The sequence below is a fragment of the Microchirus variegatus genome (genome assembly GCF_963457635.1).
Source record: "Microchirus variegatus genome assembly, chromosome: 4".
NCBI lineage: Eukaryota > Metazoa > Chordata > Actinopteri > Pleuronectiformes > Soleidae > Microchirus > Microchirus variegatus.
Window position 1 is genome coordinate 22,906,374 of NC_139805.1, and position 21,765 is coordinate 22,928,138.

The following is a 21,765-nucleotide window of genomic DNA, read 5'->3' on the forward strand; positions in this document are numbered from 1 at the left end:
ACGGTCAACATGTTCCTCTGTTCCTCTCAGCAGGTATTCACAAACATCACCCTGGTGCAAAAAACCCTGATCCAGTGAGTCTGCTGTAACCAGATACTGATTACATTAGATACAGTATATATATATATATATATATAGATGATGCTCTGTTCACTTTTCCATCTTATATCCAACTGACACTGAAGAAAACAGCAAGAAGTAGTAAAGAAAATTATCATTAAAACGTTCATAACCGATAAAAATACACGGAAAGACTCAGGGAAAGAAACCAGTCCATGGAAGGAAGCGGCCAAAACACGACAAACAACATCTCTGCTGATTAAAAGTTCCCTGTGGAGTTTTTTTTTTTTACTGTAAACAAAATCCACTGAATTCATCTCTGATTTCTCCAAAAATGTGCAAATGTTTACAACTGTTTTGACTTTTCAGGTGAAATCCACCGTCACTGCCTTGTTAAAGGGACAGTTCAGGGATTTTTAAAGTGCGGGTTTGTGAGGTTTGGACACATCGTCATCACAGAGGAGCTGAACACTCGCCGTCATTGATAAAAGTGACGGTTGTAAAAAAAAAAAAAAAAACGCGAGAGTTTAACTCCAGCTCCTCCTAAAACCATCATAGGATGAAAGTGATCGAGAATTTGTACGACATTTTCAGGGCTGGTAGTTTTATGCTAGGGCTGGTTCGGGGAATGTGCGTGAAAAAATTGGAAGTGGGAGGGGCTTATGAAAATGAAAACCAGCTTTCATTATTGTGACTTTTTGTCGTGTTTAACGTACATGAACGAAAGTTGGTGCACGTGCTCATCATGTCAGGACGGTCCAAAAAGTCAATGACGACTTTGCAGTAAGTCCTATAGGAAGGCGGCCATCTTGGGTCATAAATGGTCATTTTTGGCTAATTTGCACCAATGCTACAAAATCTATCTATAATAGTTTGCATTTATTTTTCTCATGAAACTGAAGGTTTTTCAAAACAGGTTTTGTAAAAAAAAAAAAAAAAAGGGAAAACATTTGGAGAAATGTTGATTATAAGGTTATTATGTTATTATTTTAACGGTCCGGCTCACTTGAGATCAAATGTGGCCCCTTGAACTTAACCCTCCTGTTGTCCTCCTGGGTCAAGGAAGAAAGGAAGGAAAGAAAGATGGAGGAAGGGAACAGATTGGATCAGGGAAGGAAGAAAACGGAGGGAAAGAAGGGAGGAAGGAAGTGAAAAGGATGGTGGGAAGAAGGAAGGGAGAAAGGAAGGAAAGAAGGATGGGCAAAGGGAACAGATTGGGTCAAGGAAGGAAGTAGGAAGGGTGGAGGGTAAGAAGGAAGGGAGGAAAGAAAGGGAACAGATTGGGTCAAAGAAGGAAGAAGGAAGGGAAATGATGGTTGGAAGAAGGGAGAAAGGTGGGAAAGAAGGAGGGAGGGAGGAAGGACGGATGGAGAGACCGAAGGAAGGGAGGAAAGAGGGACCATTCTAAACAGATTGGGTCAGTTTGACTCAGGAGGACAAGATGTAAACCTTGTGAGTTTTGCGTTTATAACAAGTACACACTATCAGCATTAGTTAAGCATGAATATTCATTAGTATGTAATTTATAAACACAGTTATAAATGTTTTACTCATCCCTTCAGCTGAGGAACAGTGTCCAAATAGCTGCTGTATTCAAGCAGCCAATCAGCATCCAACAAACCAGCTCTTTGATCGACCTAAAGGGACTGCTGTCTCACCAGAGTAAAACATTTATAACTGTAACTACATACCAATGAGTATTTATGCATAATTCAATATTTATTAATGCTTAACAAATGCTGATAGTGCGTACTTCGTCCCTTTGTCCTCTCGGTCCCTACTTCCCATCACCTTCTAACCCACGTGTGAAGCGACGCTGAGAACGACACCTTTTAAACACTATGAAGTGGTGAAAAAAAAAAACCTCCACAGGGAACGTTTAACTGGCCGTTATTAAATCAGATCAAGCAGTCAAACAAACCGCTGCTGCTGCTGCTGCTGCTGCTGCTGCTGCTGGTCCATCACCTTTACTTTAAAAAAAACAAAACAACAACAGACAAATAATAAAATCAATGCAGGAAACTCTTGCAGTCCCTTCTTTACCCCATCAACTTTCAATAAACACGACAAATAAACACAGTGTCAAAGGAACAATCAATACTGACACAGTGACACACACACACACACACACACACAGTACCAACAGCGTAGTCTCCATTAAAGGTCTACTATAAGGACACTTCTTGCTTGAATCTGTACAGGTAAAATATTTTCCTTTTTTTTTTTTTTTTTTTTTAATTAAATCATAAAAATTTCTTATAAAGTGTCAACGCAATTAACATTAAAAATTGCATAGCCATGTCATATTGGTTATCCCTGCCACAGCTGCTCACAGCACAGTCACTGATGTGCTCCCTGGCACGCGACGGCGACTCACCGTAAAGGTCGCATGTGTGTGTACGTGAAAAGGAATGTCACCATTGTTACGGTTCAGACCAACAAAAACTATTATCTGCTCGCAGCATCTGAGCAAATCCTATAAAAAGTACAAAAAAAAAAAATAGTATATATATCTATATATTATGTTGGAATTGCATTTAACAGCAGCCACAGGCAAAATAATGCTGCTCCTGACTCTGTGACTGTTGTGGTCTCAGTAAACACACTGCAGGCACTGTTTGATAGAGTTGCATACCAAATAAGGACACAGGAAGTTTAGGAAATTTAAATCTTTGGTTGTTCAGTGATGCAGAAAAAAGTCTTTCTACACACACACACACACACACACAGTCGGTGTGCAGAGTTTGTGTTGTGACGACACACGTGATGTGGCTGAAGGACACACGGTGAGGATAAGTGATGATATGAGATAATAAAACTGAGTGTCGATTGTACATTGTGCTCATTTTGCTCTCTGGTTTGCGAGTTAAAGGAGAAGATTAACGCCACTTTACGTCATTTACGCTGCAATTTAAAGGTCCAATGTGTGGGATTTAGGGAATTAGATTTGTACCGATATTTTTCAAAATACACTTAAATTAAATAAGTAAGATATAGATTTAATCATTAAAAATATTGCGGGCGGGCCTTAAGAAGCTGTCTGCTGATTGGCCACTGAGTTTTGGAGGGGCAGCTCAATGGACCAGAAGTAGTTACAGGCTTTGAGTCGCTGTCCGCCTGGAACTTGTTCCCACGAGTTTTCCCCGTCAATAGCCGACAAAATAATTTACGTTTATAATAATCAGACAAACGTTAGCTAAAATACAATATTTTTCAAAGATTAAATCGATATTTCATTTGCTTCTTTAAAAACATTGAAAACATTGACACAACCTAATCTAAAAACGCTTGTGTTTTTGTAAACTTATTAACGCGAGACCAAGCGACACGTTTTTAAGCTTTTCAGTGACTACTGCCACCTGCTGGTCAGATGTTCTCATGCAGGTGCAGGACATACATGCTGCTTGCTATTTAAGGCCGTCACCAATGCCAGGTCGTAACTTTCGAGACGATGAGTCCCAGGCTTAGGAGAGTCAAGCAAATGTTATTCAGGTGGTTGCAATGTGCAACTTCACCACTAGATGCCACTAAATCCCACACAATGATCCTTTAAAGTCGTGTCAGGAGCAAACTCTTTCAGTGCAGTGAAGAGTGACACGAAGACTAAACGTGTGCACGTGGTTACATGGTGTGGTTTGTTCATGCTAAGCTAACCAGATGCTAGGGTCATATTTAAATAAAAGTGGCCTCAGTTTTCTCAACAACTCTGTTCGAAGATTTACCCTCAAATAAAAAAAATAAAAATATTCCTGTAACAGCAAATCTTTGCCGTGTTGTACCAAGTCAATAGATAATTTACGCAGGTGAACATGTGACGGTATTACTCGTTACTGACGGTGAATACACAGTAGCCCTATATATATTTATATATATGGATATAAAGAGAGAAATGATGGGCATGTGGATGAGAGAGAGAGAAAGAGAGTGTTGGTGTATCACAGTGGAGGTGACCGGGCGGCGGGTGGTTCAGAGGTCAGTGGTGGCCTTGGCGGTGAGATCCTGGATGCGGTTGGTGTTACAGTTTTTGCAGAGGACGTGTCCGTCCAGTGGGTAGCAGCCCTGGTTGTCTCCCTCTGAGAGCAGAGAGCCACAATCCTGCAGGACACAGAGGACACGCCGTTAGTCCACAGACACCAGCCGACGCCTCCGCGTGCTGACGCCAGACATGAGACGTGCCGAGCTGCAGGAGGGCCTCAACGCCAGAGACCAACATCCACTCACCAGCCACTTTGTTAGGTACATCTGTTCAACTGCTTGTTATGACAAATATCTAACCAGCCAATCACATGACAGTGACCCTGATTCCTGAGAAAGGGACTTTGAACAGGCTGGACTGAATATGTCAGAAACTGCTGAATTACTGGGGTTTTCACACATAAGCAGCTCGAGTGTTTACAGAAAATGGTGTGAAAGAAAAGAAGGAAATATCCAATGAGCAGCAGCTCTTTGGGGCAAGAAAGCCTTGTGGCTGCCAGAGATCAGAGGAGAAGGATAGGCAACCACGAAACACAAACAACCAGTCTTTACAACTAAGGCTGTGAAAACACGACACATGAAACCTTGAAGCAGCAGCAGAAGAGGAACACGCTGTGTGACGCTAAAGCAGCACTATGCAAGTCACAGCTTCAGAATCACGTTCAGGTTTAGTGTGCGGCGCTTTTGTCTGACTCTGTAAAACACAGACTCACACGTGTCACATAATTGTCTGTGACACTGAGTTACATGTTCAGCCTCTGGTGTAACTGGGATTTATCTGACGTGCGTTGGGATTATTATTTTTTAAGTCAAGATTAAGTTCAACATCTAATGTTATCTAATGTATTCCCACGAGATAGCGTGTAAACATCAAATACCCATAACCTCTATTTACTTCAATTTGCAAACCTACCTCACACACTTATTACACGCACATTTATGCACAGAATTTTATTTTCTTTACTTTCTTTCCCTTTTTGCATAGTTTATTTTCTTTATTTTCTCTAATGCTAAATTATTATTGTTTATTTTGTATCTTTTTAAATTGTGGCATTCAAAGTAAGAATTACATATGACAATAAATGCTTTGAATATTTTAAATACAGACTATAATCAAATTCAAGCACTTATGTAATGTATTTTTTTTTTTTTTTTTTTTTTTTAATTATCATGGAACACAGAACAATAAAAAAAAAAAAATGACTCAATTGCAGCTTCTGCGATTATCTAATTGTGTCAATACAGATCATTTCTAGCTGGAAATAATGAATAATAACTCTCTCTCTCACACTCAGAATAACAACTCCATCTTCTCATGTCTCCCTGGTGACAGACTCTTCCCTCGCTGAGCTCCTCCTTCAGCTGAACTAATCTGCTTCGCTTTCATTTGACCTTTATGTCTGCCAACCAACCGCTCCGCGTTCTCACACTGAAATAGTTCTCTGACAATGTGACACGTTACTTTCTCTTATAGCCGGGCACGTAATGTGCGGCTTATCAAAGCCGGCGAGCGTCGGCTGACTGATTGGTTACCATGCGAGTCCATGAACTTTGCAGAGGAGAGACGTAAAAGCTATTTTGAGGCAGGTAAGAGAGGGACGACTCACGCCGTCGATGTGAAAAAGGTGACTCTTGGGGGATGGGGGTGGGGGGGGGGGGGGGGTATGTACATCATGTCTTACACCTTCATGCTAGAATGACTGTCACATGCAGCGGGAGCAGCGTGGTAACATCACATCACCACAGCTGCTAATTATAGGTGCGCTCACATACCAGCGCAGACAAACACAGGGCCACATACCTCACAGCGGTAACACTGCACATGGAAGTCACGGTCCAGAGCCACGATACGGACGGTCTCCTCCTGACCCGGCGCCGGCATGATGGGCTCAGAACAGACGCAGCAACGAGGGGCAAACTTCCTGAGAGACACAAATCATGACATCACGTGACCTTCAGAAGCAGTTTATATGAATCTGCCAGTTACTGTCTAGATTAAATTACGGATTCATAAGTCTATAAAATTATAAAAAGAACAAACCGATAACTGAACCTGTTGCCGTCTGCTTTGATGAACTTTTATTGTACTTTTTTTTCTTTGTGCTTTTTTTGCTCATTTTTAATTAGTAAATTATTTCTAATCTAAACATGTGTCTAGAATTGTGAGTCTGTGTTGCACGTTTTTAATGATAAATAAAAGTGTTTTGGTACTCATTAACATACGAGGACGTCCTTGTTTCTATTCATGATTTATGTCTATTTCAATATTGTTTCACATCCTTCTGTAATGTTTCAATGTTATATATTAGATTTTAGGGCGACACTGTTACATGAGTCCAGGAACAGATGAAAAATAGCCTCTTTTTATGCTGTCTCTGTTTAATTAAAGCAATAAATAAATAAATAAATAAATAAAATATCCTTGTTATCCTTGTTATCCTTGTTTTACTTAAATAATTTTAGGAGTAACATGAAGTTTTCGTGTTTTCTTCGCTCTGATTGGTCGTCGTCGTTTCCAGTTGCGTCCAGAGATCATTTTGTTGTTGAACAGCAAAGACAAAGCTGTCTAATCCCCAGTTAGACAACAGCTTGTAAACTAAAAATTCTGCCTCTGAACATGCCGTTAGTGCAAGTCTAAGTCCTGCCAACAACATTTTCCTTATACTACAAACGCCACAAAGCCTTCCGTGAAGACAGTGATTATCTTAATTTGAGTTTCCATCAGTGTTCTTCAGGGTGATTTAATCAAACAAAGAAACCTTGAGTCGTCGTAACACATAGTGTGTCTCTGGGATGACAGGAGACACGTTTCTTAATGTTTTTATATAGAAATAATGATTGTCAGTTGGTAATTTCGGGAAATACTTGAACGTGAACTGAGATTTAGAAAAAACTATAAAAGAGTTAAAGCGGAGTACATATTTTTTACGACACCACCGTAAACATCCATCCATTCACTGACTTTATCCTCACTGTCCTAAAAACTCTCTGCTTAACTTCTCACCCACACATCCTCTCAGGTATCCCACAGTGCTGTGTGAGTTAGAGGGGGAGTGGCTACAGTAGAGCAGCGAACGCCAACGTGTGCTTCTTTTGCCGGTATATTTAACAAAATCTTTTGCATTACTTATCCAAACAACATCAAACTTGGCACTGCACTTACTCATACACGTAGCAAAACACCTGTCAAGTTTGAAATCAATCGGACCATCAGTTTGAGAGACAGGCAAAAACAAGACGTGGGCTTGGTCGACGGTTGGTCAGATTTGCTTGTCATAAATATGAAACATACTTTTAATATGTTAGTTTAATACTTGGGAAGACTGATGCGTCTGGCGTCCGATTATGTTAAAGGTGCGTCTGTTAACTGTTAACTACAGGATTATTTGGCCAGATAATCTGTTCAAATCGGCCTAAAATTGGAAGACACCCACGATTGTTGGAAGGACCTGATCGGTCCAGTTATCCTCTAGTGTGGGCCAGGTTTTCGAAGTCCTGCTCCAAAGTTCCCCAGTATTGGTGATACCACTTATATCTAACGACAGTTGTAACAAATAATATAATTTACCAACGGTAGGGGGAACCAGAGAGCAAACCCTACATGGCGTTACTTTAAGAGCTCTAACATTGAGCCACTAAAAGCTTAAGTTGTTCTTGACTGACATATTTAATTTAAGTACAATAATAATAATAATATTTGAGGAAATCGCTAAATTTGTTGGATCTATTGCAGATATTCTAAGATTTACAGAACAAGCCTTTAAACCAGTAACTCTGGAAATGCCTTTAACAAGAAGAGGTTCATCTATCAATAGAAATAATGAGGATCTGAAAAAGCATGCTGAGATTCTGAGATTCTACGTGGGGACAAACGGCTGAGTGGCAAAAAGGAATTTTTATTACACAAGCTTATTCTTTCTTAAAATAAAAAAGCTCGAAGCTGAGCGTGACTATTCCTCGACACAAAGGTCAACACTGCTGAGGTCACACTTGTCAGAGGGAATTAAAGTGCAGCCCCGGTGCAGCGTCTCCACAAAGCAAACACTGCTCTCATACCAAGAGCTGGTCGTTCACTTCTGTTTCCCTTCTGGTCACTGAGTCAAGGAACATTTCTGGGAAGGTGGAAGTTGTGCAACCGTGAGTGTGACACAATGGCAGGAATTTACTATTAAATTCAAGTCTGCTGCTGCTGCAGCTCTGGGCTTGTGAAAGGGCGAGAAGTATTTCCAGGAGACGAATTGATGAGACATTGCTAAATGTCAGTTGAGTTTGTTTTCCCCTTTTTTGGAGCACATTTTTTGGATAACTTTATAATGTGGGGTTAGAAAACCACTGTCTCGTTACACATGGAGCCTGAGCACTCAAACGGTTATTCGACCAATTGTTTTTACAGATGCACAGATTGTAAAATGACGTATACACCACCGTTCAAAAGTTTCACTTAGAAATGTCCTTATTTTTGAAGGAAAATAATTTTTTTTCAATGAATCTAACATTAAATGAATCAGAAATACACTCTATACATTGTTAATGTGGTAAACGACTATTCTAGCTGTAAACATTTGGTTTTTAATGGAATATGTACATAGGTGTATAGAGGCCCATTTCCAGTGTTCTAATGGTACATTGTGTTTGCTAAACCCTCGTGCAATGATGTTAGCACAACTGAAAACAGTTTTGCTGATTCTTTGACGAAATGATTTCTAATCTTGCCAATGTCTTGACTATATTTTCTATTCATTTTACAACTCTTTTGATATATAAAAGCTTGACTTTTATTGGAAAACACAAACAATTTGTATAGGTGACCCCAAACTTATGAACGGTAGTGTTTATATTATATATAATATATAAGTATTAATTAGAGCAGAGAGAATAATTTTCCAGGTCAGACAACCAAAACAATGAGCTGAGAGACGGTAACTGCAGAGGCAGTTCCTCAACACAAGCGACCCCCTTTCATATTATTGATTATTGAGTCCATCGTTAATATGAAACTATTGATTCCGTGCGACATTAAGGCTGATGGAAAACCTCGGCGTACGTACTTGTGGAAGTCCTCGATGCAGTGGATGTGGTTGGACGCGTCCACGGTGAAAGGGATGCCGTCCAGGCTGCGGTAACACACCACGCAGGTGAAGCAGTGAGGGTGATAGGCTTTCCCTGTGGCCCGCAGGATGCGCTCCATGATGGGCTTACTGCAGATGGTGCAGGTCTCCAGGGTGTTCTGTGAAAACAAACACACAAAGGACACACGAGTCAGGTAAATGGCAAACATGGAGTATATTTAACACATTTAAAGCACACAGAGACATAGTGTTGTTTTTCCCTTTTCTGTTCTGGTTACTTTTTTTATTCCTCCTCGACAAATCATGTGATTTTTAGGAGTTGGAGGGTGAGGATGATGATGATGGGGTGAGGCAAGGACATGTGGAGGGGAGAAAGGCAAAAATCTGATCATATGATACAATACAGGGGTGACGATATGATTTATTGTGCTATATCAGGACTTTACTATAACCAAGGTGATCTCATTTTGAAATTTACCACATTAATGAACATCAACATATGTCAGATTATAGAATTTCGTGGAATAAAACAATACACAAGAAGAAGAAAAAGAAAATGTGTAAACTGAGAAATAACAGTGGGAGATGTGTTCCAGTTAACAAAGTCACACTACTAAAAATTTAAAAAATTATCTGGTTGGCCACTTGAAGCTAAACAGGAAGTAAGAATATAATGAATTGCCACCAGGGGGCAACTCCACTGGTCGGAACAGAAAATGATGTCAATTTTGGAAATTAAGTTTCCATTTGAAAGAAAATAGACTATAAATCAGGTCACGGGTGATTGACAGCTGGTGTCGTCCAATAGGAGTCTGGTTACAAGGGACTTCTGAGCAAAATGTCAACATGGCACTGGGCTAATGACAAATCTTGAGGCTTCAAAGGGACAATTCAGATTATTATGGTTCATGTTACAGGACCAACTAACGGTCAGAGGTGTCAATCTCAAGTTATCACTTATCAAATTAAATAAACAAATTAAACGTGGACTTTGAAAACACAGAGCCCGGAATCCGGTTATTGAGTTATTGAGTTTAGCAAATTATTGGCTAACAGACATGTGACTACAGACCTAAATCAGGCAAGACATATGGAAATGGACAATGGAGAATGGGTTGTTCAGAACTTTTTGTAATTTGACCTCTTTTAAAAGACACTTTTAAAAGAGTTTGACACCCCTGGATTACAATATTTAAAATATATAGTCAGTGCTTAAAATAATCAACACAGCATCACTCTAATGTACAGATGTATGATGTGCATAATACAAATTACACTAAATGTCAATCAGTGTTCCCCAAACGTCTGAACGAATGTCCTCAAATGACTGCGTTAAACAGTCTGCAGAGCTTTTTCCTCAATTTCCTTGTGATTTCAAACTTCCTCTTTCCAGTGTTACAAGTCAGGTGGCTCGGTTCCCACTCGAGCGCAGCATGTGCTTCAAATAAATCTCCTCGGTACCTTTAGCTCGGCTGTCCTCAGATGCCTCTGAAGCTGAAGGAATCTGATTAGCACTCCCCTCGAAACACAAACACAGTCATTTATCAGCTGCCCTAACACACACACACACACACACACACACACACACTCATCCTCCCATATGCAAGAGTGCGAGCAGTAAATATTTCCACTTTGTGATGACTGCAGGTTTTCTGCAGCCAGGCGACTGGGCAAGAGGCCTGAGGGATGGGGGAGGCGGGGGAGGACATGGCGGCCGCCTGCCTCTGACTTATCTGTGGCATCTCTCTTCTTAATATCTGCCGGGAGACTCCATTCGTTATTTCGGGTATTTTATAAATAATGGCTGCCTCTCTAAACAGCAATGCAATTACGGAGGGATGAATATATCATGCGAGGGTGACGAGTGTGCGGCCTGACGTGGCCCGAGTGTGAGCTGTGATGGACTCGGCTGTCGCTGCTTCTCGCTCCGGCATTTCCTGGATCTCTGTTCTCCTCGCTCTCTCTGAGCTTGGCTGGGCTAAAGAGTTCACAGTTCAGATGCTTCCATTGCTTCTAAACCATCGCAGTGAGCAGCCTCGGTGTTTCCCAACAAAGCTTGGGATGTATGGCAAGTACACAAAATCTCTGAAGTGCCGCCGGGTCCTGCCATCAAAAAATGACACTTTGCCACAGCGAACTGAAACTAAAGTTAGTAGTTCAAATAAAATCACACTTTAAAACAGTGTATTTTGCAAATGGCAAAGGCTGTAACGCCATTGTTCTGTTTTTGGTTGTTTGCGATTTTAAGTTCGTATTAGAATATCTCGCCATGCTTTAGCGAAAAGCACAGTTATTTCGGTAGCGGTCGCTCTTTCTATCGTGACACTGTGGAGCAGGAGCTTCAGTTCACTTTGTGATGAAGTCACTGATCCTCTGGGTTTGCAAACACAGCATATCAGTATAAATATGGATTTCTATGGATTTTAAGAGACTTGGACAGGGTTCCCAAAAATGGCCCTTGGGTAATTGAATGTGCTTGAATTTTAAGCAAGATAAAAAAGCAAAGTTGTCTCCGCCGTTGACCTGAGATTCCCTCACGTCTTTAGCTTAACATTTGGACCGTGATTTTGACGGAATTGTTCCTTGAAAGTCCTTGAACTGAACCTGAACTTTAAAAAATGATTATAAAGAACAAATCAAATTGTAATTACAATAAGATAGTCTCCCTGAATTGAGTAGACTGAGTGTTTCTGACATGGTTACGTCTCCTGCTTCTCAGACCTAAACACAAACACCATCGTGTGCAGCTGAAGATGAGAGCAGCTGATGTTTGACTCCAGGCTGGTGTAGAATTGGTCGTTTCTTCAAAGCACTCTTGGAGAGGCATTATTTCATGAAAAGCAATGTGTGCAGACAAGCTCTGCATCCTTATTTATTTTTTCCCTCCAAGACGGTAATAGAAATAAACATTATTCCCAGGGCAACATTTGTGTATAAACAATGTCCATATTGCAATCCTGCTGGATCCTGGAAGTGGAATAAAGCCTTTAATGAGCTCGCTGCACTGAACCCCTGAGGTTTGACTCATGCACGCACACACACAGAGACAGAGAGAGGTAGAAAGAAAGAGAGCGAGGGAGAGAACATATTTGCAACCTGAGAATGTGAGTGAGATACCAGGGCCAAACAGCACTAAACCATACTCAACTCGTACTCATCTGACTGGATTTCCCACTCACTTATTCTCTTCTGTCCTTCATATGGGAATACCTTGCCCTTGTTTAGCTTAACTAGAGCATATGATTTCACAGCACACAGTTCCTCCAGGCCATTGTAATGAGTACAGTGCTCAAAAGACAAAATTTTTCTCTCTTCTCTCCCTGATGGTAATATTCTATGACCTCAATTCATTCATTTTGCTCAGTCTCTGTTGTTTTTTTTTTATTCACTCGTGCCTCCTCTGACTTGGTGCTAACATTCATTAGCTCCGTTACAGACACTCGGGTCTCACATGAAGAAGAGGGATCGGGTCAGTGTCTCTGGGTATGACCTCCACAGATGGTTAGGGGAAATTCTGCATTAAATCACTTCAAAAGCCCTCTGTGTGTCAGACATCCAGGTCATTTACAGTTGGCCACTAGAGGGCTGTATACGTCTGCAAATGTCCGGGTTTTGCTTTCCCCCCTGACTATATGTGATGTATTCAAGCATATGCATTCTTTTCTCTTTTTTTCCCGCCCTCCCTCTCCCTCATACATTTCTCTAAGTGTTTGCCCAGAAGGCTAAACAAATGTCTAGGCAGATGAGGTAAACTGAATTTAGGTCAGACAGCTTCTTGCTGAACTGAAGGGTGAGCACAGTGCAATCGAGTCAATTGTGGGCCGCTTTTTCCCCCCCGTATTATAAACAGTGCCACAAAGTGATCCCACCGCCTGACACCAAACGGACCCCGGTGCCGACCACAAACTCCAGCCGGCAACAGGCCGTCGTCCAAGTGAGACGTGACGCGGCTGTGTGTTCGGACGAGGCGTGAGGCGGCAAACAAAGCGTATGAGAAGGGGTTAAAGGCACAGGCCTGACACGCTGAGACTGGAACACAGATGGTGGGAAAAACAGGAAATAAAAAACAGGTTATTTTTATAGTAAATAATACCAGTTAAGAGTCTTGGGACATTTCTATTTTTTTTTTTTTGAGATTTTAAACAAGTACAACTGAATTAGAAATAATCATTTCCATAAAATAATGAGTAGACATGAACTGATACCACGTTTTTTCAGATCAAGTACTCATATGTTAGTACGGAGTACTGACACAAGTACTCAATGATGCCATTACAGCACAAAACAAAGTATTTAATATGCAACACATATTCACCATTGACTACGTGCTTACTAACATATATAGCCCTATATTATTGATCATTAAGCACATATTAACACCTTATTCTACCTCTTATTATGACATGAATTAAGATTTTTCCAACATAAGGTGTTAAGACGTGCTTAATATTTACTAATAAAGGGCTAGTATGCTACTTATATGCATGTTGGTAAGCATCTACAGTAGTTAATGGTGAATGTGTTCCTTAATCTAAAGTGTTGCCTTGATTACAAATACATTCTGCCAACATGGACGATTACAATTAAAGACAAAAGCTTCTATATAAAAAATGACGTCTAATAATGTCATTAACACAACTCAGTGTCGCAGAGATGTTGAAATGTTCTCTGTTTACGGTAAAATCTTTCATTTTTGTGGTCAAAAGAGAATGCAAAACTCCCCAGTATTCATTTTACTACAATGTGAGACAGGAAGGAAAAACTCAAACGGTGAATTCCCACACAAAGATCTTTGACATTTTTTTTTTTTTTTTATCCCGAACCTTCCGTTTAAATGGTAACAAAACCCCAAAAAAAACGTATCACAACACAGCGGCGTGGTAAAATTACACTGAAAATCAGCTGTTCATCACCACCTCATTTTTACATCCATCTGGGGTTTTCTTTCCTCACATGGCTGAGTCGGGCTGACAGGAGGCAGGATGGAGTTCAGTGAGACTGCACACGATTTACAACCTGGCACGCTGATCTCAGAGTGCGCCAAATTTACAGATGATCTGATTCAGTAAGTGTGTGTGTGTGTGTGTGTGTGTGTGTGTGTGTGTGTGTGTGTGTGTGTGTGTGTGTGTGTGTGTGTGTGTGTGTGTGTGTGTGTGTGTGTGTGTGTGTGTGTGTGTGTGTGTGTGTGTGTGTGAGAGAATGTGCAGCTTGGTGCCAGGCCATGCTGTGTGAATTAACTACACCCTCCTGATGGAAGCTGAGCGTTGTCTAACATGAGCTCGTATGAGAGAAAAGCGTGAGCTGCTGCTGCCGCTGCTGCCGCTGCTGCTGCTGCAGCGTTTGGTTTCCTCCGCAAGAGATTCTGACTTGGTCGTGAACTATGAGTCAAATCACAGACTTTCCTACTTCCAGAGGGAAGTTTAGTCTGTTGACTCAGTGAACCTTAACAAGCAGCCACTCTCTCTTTTATTGCTTAATGTTGGTGTTTCAGACAGGACAAGGAGAAAACGATTCTGGCGAGAGAGACACACAGAGAGATGGGTCAACTATGACTAACAGTAAAGTGATACTACAGCAAAAGTGTCAGAAAGTAACAAACTGACTTGTCTACACTGACAACACAATGTCATGCACTCCACAGCAGTTCCACAGTTCTGTAAAAAAAATGTTTTATTTTGTTTTGCTGTATATGAACAGCATCATATTTAGTCTAGTGGTATCAAGGACAAGTGGATACTGCACCACATTTTAGTCTGATATAACTAACGGCTTTCTAGGAGCATATGGAACAAAAACAAGCCCACGTGGTCTATTCAAAAAACATAAAAAAGTGACATCAAATATGAATTAATGAGCGCAACCTAGATTAGGTGGTAGACTGACTGTCAAATCATAATTCATATGCTCATCAAGACTCATTAAGAGCTGTCGTACCCATTAATTGGGGTGATTTTTTTTGGTATTTTTTGGAACAAAATGGCATCAGACAATTATTCTATTAATCAGCTGATTATTATTACTTATTTATACATGTTTACATATATTCCTTCTTAGAAACTTGCTAAATGTTGCTTGATGCACATAAATTGTATATATGTACATATATGTACATATATATGTACATATATATGTACATATATATGTACATATATATGTACATATATGTACATATATATGTACATATATGTACATATATATGTACATATATATACATATAGAATGCACCAAATTTACAGATGATCTGATTCAGTATTCATACATATATAGGTATATTTGTATGTATATATATATATATATATATATACACATATAAAACTAATTATGAATAAATACAATTATATATACATATATATATGTTGATTAACTGGGAATAAAAGGTAAAACAGTATATTAGCTATAGAAATCTGCCAACTTCTCACACTGCATCTACCAGAACAATGTACAAGTGACTCCATTTTCTCATATTCTAAGCAAGAATAGACTTTTTTGACTTATCACCATCATTATTATGTTAAAACTGATCACACAGTCAGAAAAGGTGAAGACGGAGAGACGACACCGTCTGCTTTTGTGTTGATCCTCTATCAACCGTGTTTACACAATGTCATTATCTGGGGTGTCCGCCGAAAAAAAGGACTCCTCCAGTTACGAAACAAAGGACCTGCGTTATTTTGTATCCTAAACAGTAAATCACACAGTAACTACCATGTTTGTGGATTATTAAGATGCAACACAACACAAACTGACTGAAAGTCATTCCAGGCGTCTTCTTACCGCTGCATTTTTATACTGCACTGAATCAGAATCAGGTCCAGCAAGTGATGATGAAGAGTGTTGCTGAACTGGGGTCAGTTAAATAAGACTATACGAGTCAACAAAATTCCACTTTCATTGCTAGTTTCTCTCAAAAACAGAAGAAATCCTCCTCTGACACCTCTCACAATAACAACATCAAAAATCTGAAACTAAAGATAGTATTTACCTTTACTACGACGCCCTCAACACGCTGGAGATGCTTCACTTATTTACATATTCTCTTCATTTACAGAAACCTGACAGTGAACACAGCACCACCTCATCATCATCATCATCATCATCATCACGCCGGGACGACTTCTGCCAGATCAGATTTTCCGTTCAAACGTCAACATTGAATCTAAAAAGTCTCCAGTTTGTGTCCTGATGTTCAAAGTAGATGTTAACTTGCTCACAGTTTCTGCTCATGCATATTTGAAAAGGCAGATATGGTTAAACTGTCCTCACGTCAGTGTCTGCACACTCTGCTGCTGCTGCTGCTGCTGCTGCTGCTGCTGCGTGAATCAGGATTCATAAATGTGATGTAGACGTTCATAAATCATACATGTGAATTGCCAAGAGAGGGTTGAAGCGTTTTATTAGCTGTACATTAAACGATATTAACCTTGTTGACTGTCATCAGCCTTTCACTGATGCAGACACTGATGTTTAAATGGGCTATTAATAAGTCAAATAATGGTTAAAAAAGTACTTAAAAGTATGATTTGTAATTGAGGGTTATGTCATTGATTTGACTAAACTTATCTTATTCAAACGTGATTGTGTGAGAAGCTGAGGATTTTTAAATTGTGTTTCATAATGTAGATTTCTCTGTGTCACAAGCCGCAAAAAATAACAAAAATTAAATAAAAACATCGCCTCTCAGCCACATTTTTTTTGTTGTTGTTTTTTAAACATCGGTAACATCAGTGCAGATTTCCACAATCTGTGCTTCATTAAGTGTAAACGCTGTCAAATGAACGGACAGTAATTAAGAGGTTTTGGAAGCCGCCTCGAGTCATTTACAAATAGTCTGTTGATAGAGAGGATTAATGTGGTCAGTGTTAAATACAGGAGGGGGAATAACAGACTTGTTTTTCCTCGTTCTTAAGCCAAATCACAGAGAAACTGGCCAACGAAAAAAAAAAAAATCTGCTTTGGTGGAGCTCATCTACATCTGCACAGAGACGTATGTCTGTGTGTCGGGCTGCTTAACCAAACTACAGCTGGGTATCAGACTTCAATACTTCCTCTGTGTCACCTGATATCGAAAATAAAATCCTAAAAGAGGCGATAATCTCATCAATGTCAGTGAGCCACAGAGCATGCTGAGATCCAACAGTGTGTTTTGCTGCTATTTTATTAAAATGGATTTTATAAAAAAGTGAAACGAATGAAAAAGGTATCATTCAGAACCCAGATACCTGTACTGCCCTAGAAATTATTTATCTGTGTGTAACTGTGAGTGTGTATAGTCGTACACAATTTTTTTGCGTTTCCATCCATCTATAAAGCAAGTTGCGACTGTCTGTCTGTCTGTGACAGGCATATCTCTTGATCTTTAGTCAGATTGACAGAATCAGGAAATTCAGGAAATGATCCATTTGCCCTGATGCAAATGGATAAGGGCAAAGTTTTTGAGACTTTTTTCTCAAAAACAAAAAGTATCTCGGAATGACTCTAAATTTACCATCATAATAGTCGGCATCGCCTCGAACAAGGATCCGTTGAAAATATTTGCAAACCTCTTAAAGAATAATTTTAATGAATTTTTGAAATTCAGGAAATGATCCATTTGCCCTGATGCACTTTGACAGTTAGCTGACTTTCTTCTCAAAAACAAAAAGTATCTCGGAATGGCTTGAAATTTACCATCGTAATAGTCGGTATCGCCCTGAACAAGGATACGTTGAAAATATTTGCAAACCTCTTAAGGAATAATTTTAATGAATTTTTGAAATTCAGGAAATGATCCATTAAATTACTAATTAATCGTTAGTTGCAGCTCTAATAGCCAGCAAACAGCAGCCAGCCGCTGTTGTGTCGCACCCTGTCTACCACGCAAACGTACAGTTCTCAGTCCAAACGCAAGCCTGACCCAGGGCTCAACCATTCCAAACCGTGCGGTCCCATGATGGAAACACAGCACATGTGGACACAACCGAGTTTTTCACATCAGTGATTGCTCTCCCCGGGATCCTCATTCTGTCCATCATCAGTTTCGTCTGCAGTTCATAAGCAGCCACCGCAGCGACTATAATACATTACCACGACTTGACTCCCTCCGTCTTGTTATGGAAATCACCCACTTGTTTTTTTTTCTCCCCTGCTGCCTGGATAAAAATGACTGAGGTGTGTTTGTTTGTTTTGTTTTTGTTTACATGTGGGCGTGAAGGAGTAAGTGACTGAAGGTGTCAGGCAGTGGAAACAGATTCTCTTAATGGCTTTTTTTTGCCTTTGAGGATCAGTGACCTTGACACCATCACAGACGAAGTGTTTGTGACACTGTGCAGCGACAGTCAGCGAGGTTTCAGCGCCTCTGACCTGGAATGGCCTCGCCTCCTCTGACTCTCCCGGTAATAAATTCACACTGGGTTATTATGGACGACCAGCGCGTGCCAGGTTTGCGATGGCAAACTTCCAGAGCCTCCTATTCTGATTTGTTTCTTTACATTTATTTTATGTCTCTCCCTGGACGCTTCATGGCCAACTTCAGCGGGGACACACTTCTCTCCAGCAGCTGCTGCTGGCTGCTGCCCATAAGGCTGTATATAAAAAATGGACGCAATCTTCTGCTGGCAAAATAAACTCCTATTTTAAGAGCATTAAAGTAGACATATTATACCCCATTTCTACAAGTTAACCTAGTTCTAACCTAGTTCCTAATGAGCATGTCTGATACCAGATTGAAGCACCATAGCAGTTCAATCACCCTGCCAAAACAGCCCTGTTCAGAACGCTCGCTTTTGAGTGCCTGTCTCTTTAAAAGCAAATGAGACACAGGAAACTACGTCAGCGTCACTGAGGCTCCGGCAGCTAACAGCTGTTAGCATTGTAAAAGCCATCATTATTGCTGTCATATATTAAATGTATCACTGGACACTTAAATCCTCTGAGGCTGGAAGTTTGTGTAGAACTCTGTGCTGCACTGTGCAGCCAAGAATAGAACACTTCGCAGACTTCGGCTCTTCCGGATAGTATCGCCCGCGCCTGCAATCTGGCGTTTTTTAGGGGCAAAGCGGAGTTCAGTGAGACAGCAATTCCAGGAATGTCTCATTGTGACGTAGCAATGAGTGCAGAAGTCAACATCACATGTTTTATCTCCTGTACTTAGACTGAGGCGGACCAAAAATAAATGAGTGAGTCATCTTTTTAAAAAATAATTAAAAAGTTGATTTAGAGTAATATGTCTCCTTATTATGTCAAAAATATATGCTATATCATCTATGACCACAAGAGGGCACTGTCCACACTTGTGATTGAACGCTGCTACTGCACGACCGAAACAATTTATACGACCAAACCATAAAGTAAAAGATATACTATAAATTTAAACTGCAAATTATAAAAGTATGCAGCCTTAAAACTTGGAGGTAACTCTTACGTCTTACGTCGTGGGCTGAAAGCCCAAAGGCCAGAGCTGGAGGAACGAGTTCACAAAAGCGTGCTACTGGAATGCGACTTATATACCGATGCGAGTAATATGTTTTTTTCCCTCTTCATGACGTATTTTTTTATACTCCTGTGCGACATATAGTCCGGAAAATACGGTAAGCTAACTTTTCAACCAACAGAGTCGCCCCCTGCTGGCTAACTGCTACTTCCTGGTGGAAGATTACACTCATCTTTATACACAGTCCATGGCTGTGCCTCTGCAGGTTTTCCCCCCTCACAATTTTTCGACAAACCAACAAACGTCAAATGAGATTTAAATATTAATGCTATTCTATTACGCTGCCGCTGTTGCTGTATTTGTTCACGCACATTTCTTTTATTAGCTGCCAGTGTGATAATGTTGCTCTAAGGCTAGTGTGAAAGGACAGGGCCCGACACATGGATCATGCCTCGCTCGGGCCTTTCTGCAGAGAATAAAAGGTGGCAGTGGGAGTCCTGATCTCTCTCTCTGTGACTCGGGTAGAGTGGTTTGGCCCGGGCCTGCCTGCCGTCTGCCTCTATGCCTTAAATTCAGCTCTGCAGCAGAATGTGACCCTTATGGACTTTGGGCAATGTCTCCTGCTCTGGTTACAGAGAGAAACTGACAAAGATCCAGGCAGTAGTTCTCTATGCCATGAGTTAGGGTGACATTGTGATGGGTCAGCACTAGGTCACAAATATATTTCCCTCTTGCCCCTGGGAGGGAGGAGGGGGGGGGGGGGGGCGGTTTAGACTAAAAACATGAGGCACTAGTGTTTCAATTCACTCTTCAGTCTCTTGTCCAAACAGCATCATAATAACAACCCTCCTGCTTTTCATTTACTTGCCTGATGATGGAGAAGACAGCTGTATTTCCTGTAGTGCCCACTCGGTAATAAGAAATAATGACCGGCTTGAGTTTAGTGGGTTCACACCCACTGTACAGAGCAATTATACATACATATAATTGTCTTGGCAATTCTGGAGACGTACTAAGATGTGAAATCCTATTCATGCAAGTGCTATCTAATTGGCTCACACCTTTGAGGAATTAGACCGAGTTAATCACGTCTGAATATAGAGAACTCAATTAGAACTCTGCGAGCAAACGCAGACAGTCATGAATATTTGATGATGGAGTCAGCACAAAAAAGCGGGTCTCTGTGTATTCATGACGCTGCTTCAGAAGACCAGTTAAAACCGGAGTGGAAGTACACCTGTCGCCGCCGCTCACCGCACGCCTCGCTGTTCTCCCAGCGTGAGCAGCATCTGTGCAGACGCCAGCAGAGAGCTACAGCGAGCGTATGCAGGGCCCTGAACTCACCACGCTGGCTGCAAGCCTTTGGATCAGACTACCTGGATATCCATCACAGGAGGAGTGACAGGTGTGTGGGAGGTGTGCAGTCATTTCTAACTACAGCCATATTACTGTCAGTGAAGCTGCATTATGAGCTCTCCTTTTGTGTTTGTGCCGTTTCTATCGCTGCGACTGGATGCGAGATCATCCCCTGTGATTGAATGCATTGTGGGCTTTGCTCTCTCAATGACAGCAGCAGCTTTAGGGGAGTTCTTGAGGGGATATCCCATTGTTCAATGGGAGAATAGTCGGTTAGGATGTGCTGTGGAGGACATCCATCACCAGGAGATCCAATTTAACTGGCACCGTGCCTGTCGCCTCTGGGTGCTGTGCCACCCGCGGAAACTTTCCCCTTGCTATCTGTGATGATAAGATAGAGGAAGTATGATCGTGGTGGTGCGTTTGAAGTCGCCTGTAAATATCTTTAAACAAAACTAAAGCAGTAGTTCCTTAACTGGGTTTTTATCTGATCACTGTCAATCAACAAGATCCGCCATTCAAACTGGTTTTAAGATCCAGCGTGTCACATTTAAAAAGGGTTTAAGAGGAGAAATGTTTGAGAGCACGTTTGAATTGAAGTGTATTCATATTGTTTGGTTTTCGTAGCCACCTTGAGCTGACGCGTGTCTGTGTTTCACCTTTTGAAGCAGAGGCTTACTACGGTGAATGATTTCACAGACATAAAGCCGACACATAAACCAACAAAGAACAAAGAAGTGGCAAAGAGAGCGGGAGCGTGGATGATCAGCAGAGAGTTGAAAAAGAGTGTTTTGATACTTCCAGAGGAGGCCTTTGTTTGTTGTAATCTCGCACCATTAGATTACGCTGATTCTTACTCACAGGTTCTTTAAAAGGTGACATTATGGTTTTTAAATG

General features: G+C 40.8%; 1 protein-coding gene across 1 annotated transcript in view; it reads right to left on the reverse strand.

Annotated features, from left to right (window-relative positions):
* Positions 1-4,026: 4,026 nt before the first annotated feature.
* lpp (LIM domain containing preferred translocation partner in lipoma) overlaps positions 4,027-21,765 on the reverse strand; it is a gene marked incomplete at its 3' end in the record, with an annotated part of 156,042 nt that continues 138,303 nt past the window's right edge. The window contains exons 9-11 of the mRNA XM_083888080.1: positions 9,084-9,262; positions 5,837-5,957; positions 4,027-4,155 (exon numbers count right to left, since the gene is read on the reverse strand). Of these exons, the coding sequence (XP_083744206.1) occupies positions 4,027-4,155; positions 5,837-5,957; positions 9,084-9,262 (429 nt within the window). The remainder of the gene's footprint in view (positions 4,156-5,836; positions 5,958-9,083; positions 9,263-21,765) is intronic.